Below are 1,046 nucleotides of genomic sequence, written 5' to 3'. Positions count from 1 at the left end.
TTTCTGACTGTATATCCCTGTAATTATTACACACTGTAGCTTTAAAAGAAAACCTCTATTTTGTGGCACAGGTCGGATTTTTCCAACCTGTATCCTCCGGCACCCGTAGAGTTCATAACCTAGATCTGACCCGTTCCCTGCAATTATTTAGTGCCGCGTTTAGTCGCTGTGGCGTAAATATCGCTAAGCAGAGACAGATGTTGCTTATGGCCCCACGACCTCTTAGGGGCCCCATCACTGACACCTGGTGGGCCCCCAATGCAAATCTAGACTAGGACGTCTCTTTGCAGATGTAATGGTGTTTAAAAAATGCGTTGTCCCGGTGTGACGTCACTGGTTTTGTGGCAGCTAATGAAGCATTTGGTTGCTAAGGCGGTTACTATGGAGCGTTCTCAGATATCAAAAAACGTTTTTGCTATTTATTAATAATAACCGTTTATTAACTTCTCACAGCTTCTTAGAATTTACTGACTTAGAGCCACATTTCATTTTATTTCATTCGTTTTGCTGTTTTTCTCTTCATTGGGGAACCAGACACTGACTGTGGATTGAGCCACTTTTCAAACATTCATCGTTAAAAGATTTTCAGTTAAACATTAAACTGAAGGTATTTTGTAAAAATGAGGCCACTGGACTTTGACTAGGCCATGAAAACATCTGCTGTAGATCTGCTGCTGCCTTTCAGATCACTGATGACCATCAACCCCCCGAACTTACTGGTGATGACGCCTCCAGAGAGGGAGGCCAGGAAGCCCACGCTGACCAGCACCATGGTGATGAGACGCCCCCACTTATGGCGCTGCAGCATGACCAACATCAACAGGCCGCCGACGCCGTGGATGAAGAGCGAGGAGAAGAGACACCACAGGAAAACCCAGTACCACATCTCTAAGGGGGGGGGGGAGAGGACGCCATTAATACCTTAGAGCCGCAGGTCTGAGAACCATCAGCACGCCAGAGGAGTGGAGGAGGAGGGAGGGAGGGAGGAAGGAAGGAAGGAAGGAAGGAAGGAAGGAAGGAAGGAAGGAAGACAAAGGCGTGAAGGA

At 47.2% G+C, this 1,046-nt stretch overlaps 1 protein-coding gene across 1 annotated transcript in view; it reads right to left on the bottom strand.

Moving 5' to 3' along the window:
- Window positions 1-520: 520 nt before the first annotated feature.
- LOC107104925 (transmembrane protein 170B-like) overlaps window positions 521-1,046 on the bottom strand; it is a 2,680-nt gene continuing 2,154 nt past the window's right edge. The window contains exon 2 of the mRNA XM_015405043.1: window positions 521-888. Within this exon, the coding sequence (XP_015260529.1) occupies window positions 641-888 (248 nt within the window). The 3' untranslated portion in view covers window positions 521-640. The remainder of the gene's footprint in view (window positions 889-1,046) is intronic.

The sequence above is a fragment of the Cyprinodon variegatus genome, unplaced genomic scaffold (genome assembly GCF_000732505.1).
Source record: "Cyprinodon variegatus isolate N-32 unplaced genomic scaffold, C_variegatus-1.0 Scaffold1956, whole genome shotgun sequence".
In the NCBI taxonomy this organism is placed as follows: domain Eukaryota; kingdom Metazoa; phylum Chordata; class Actinopteri; order Cyprinodontiformes; family Cyprinodontidae; genus Cyprinodon; species Cyprinodon variegatus.
This window is presented reverse-complemented; position numbering and strand designations above follow the sequence as displayed.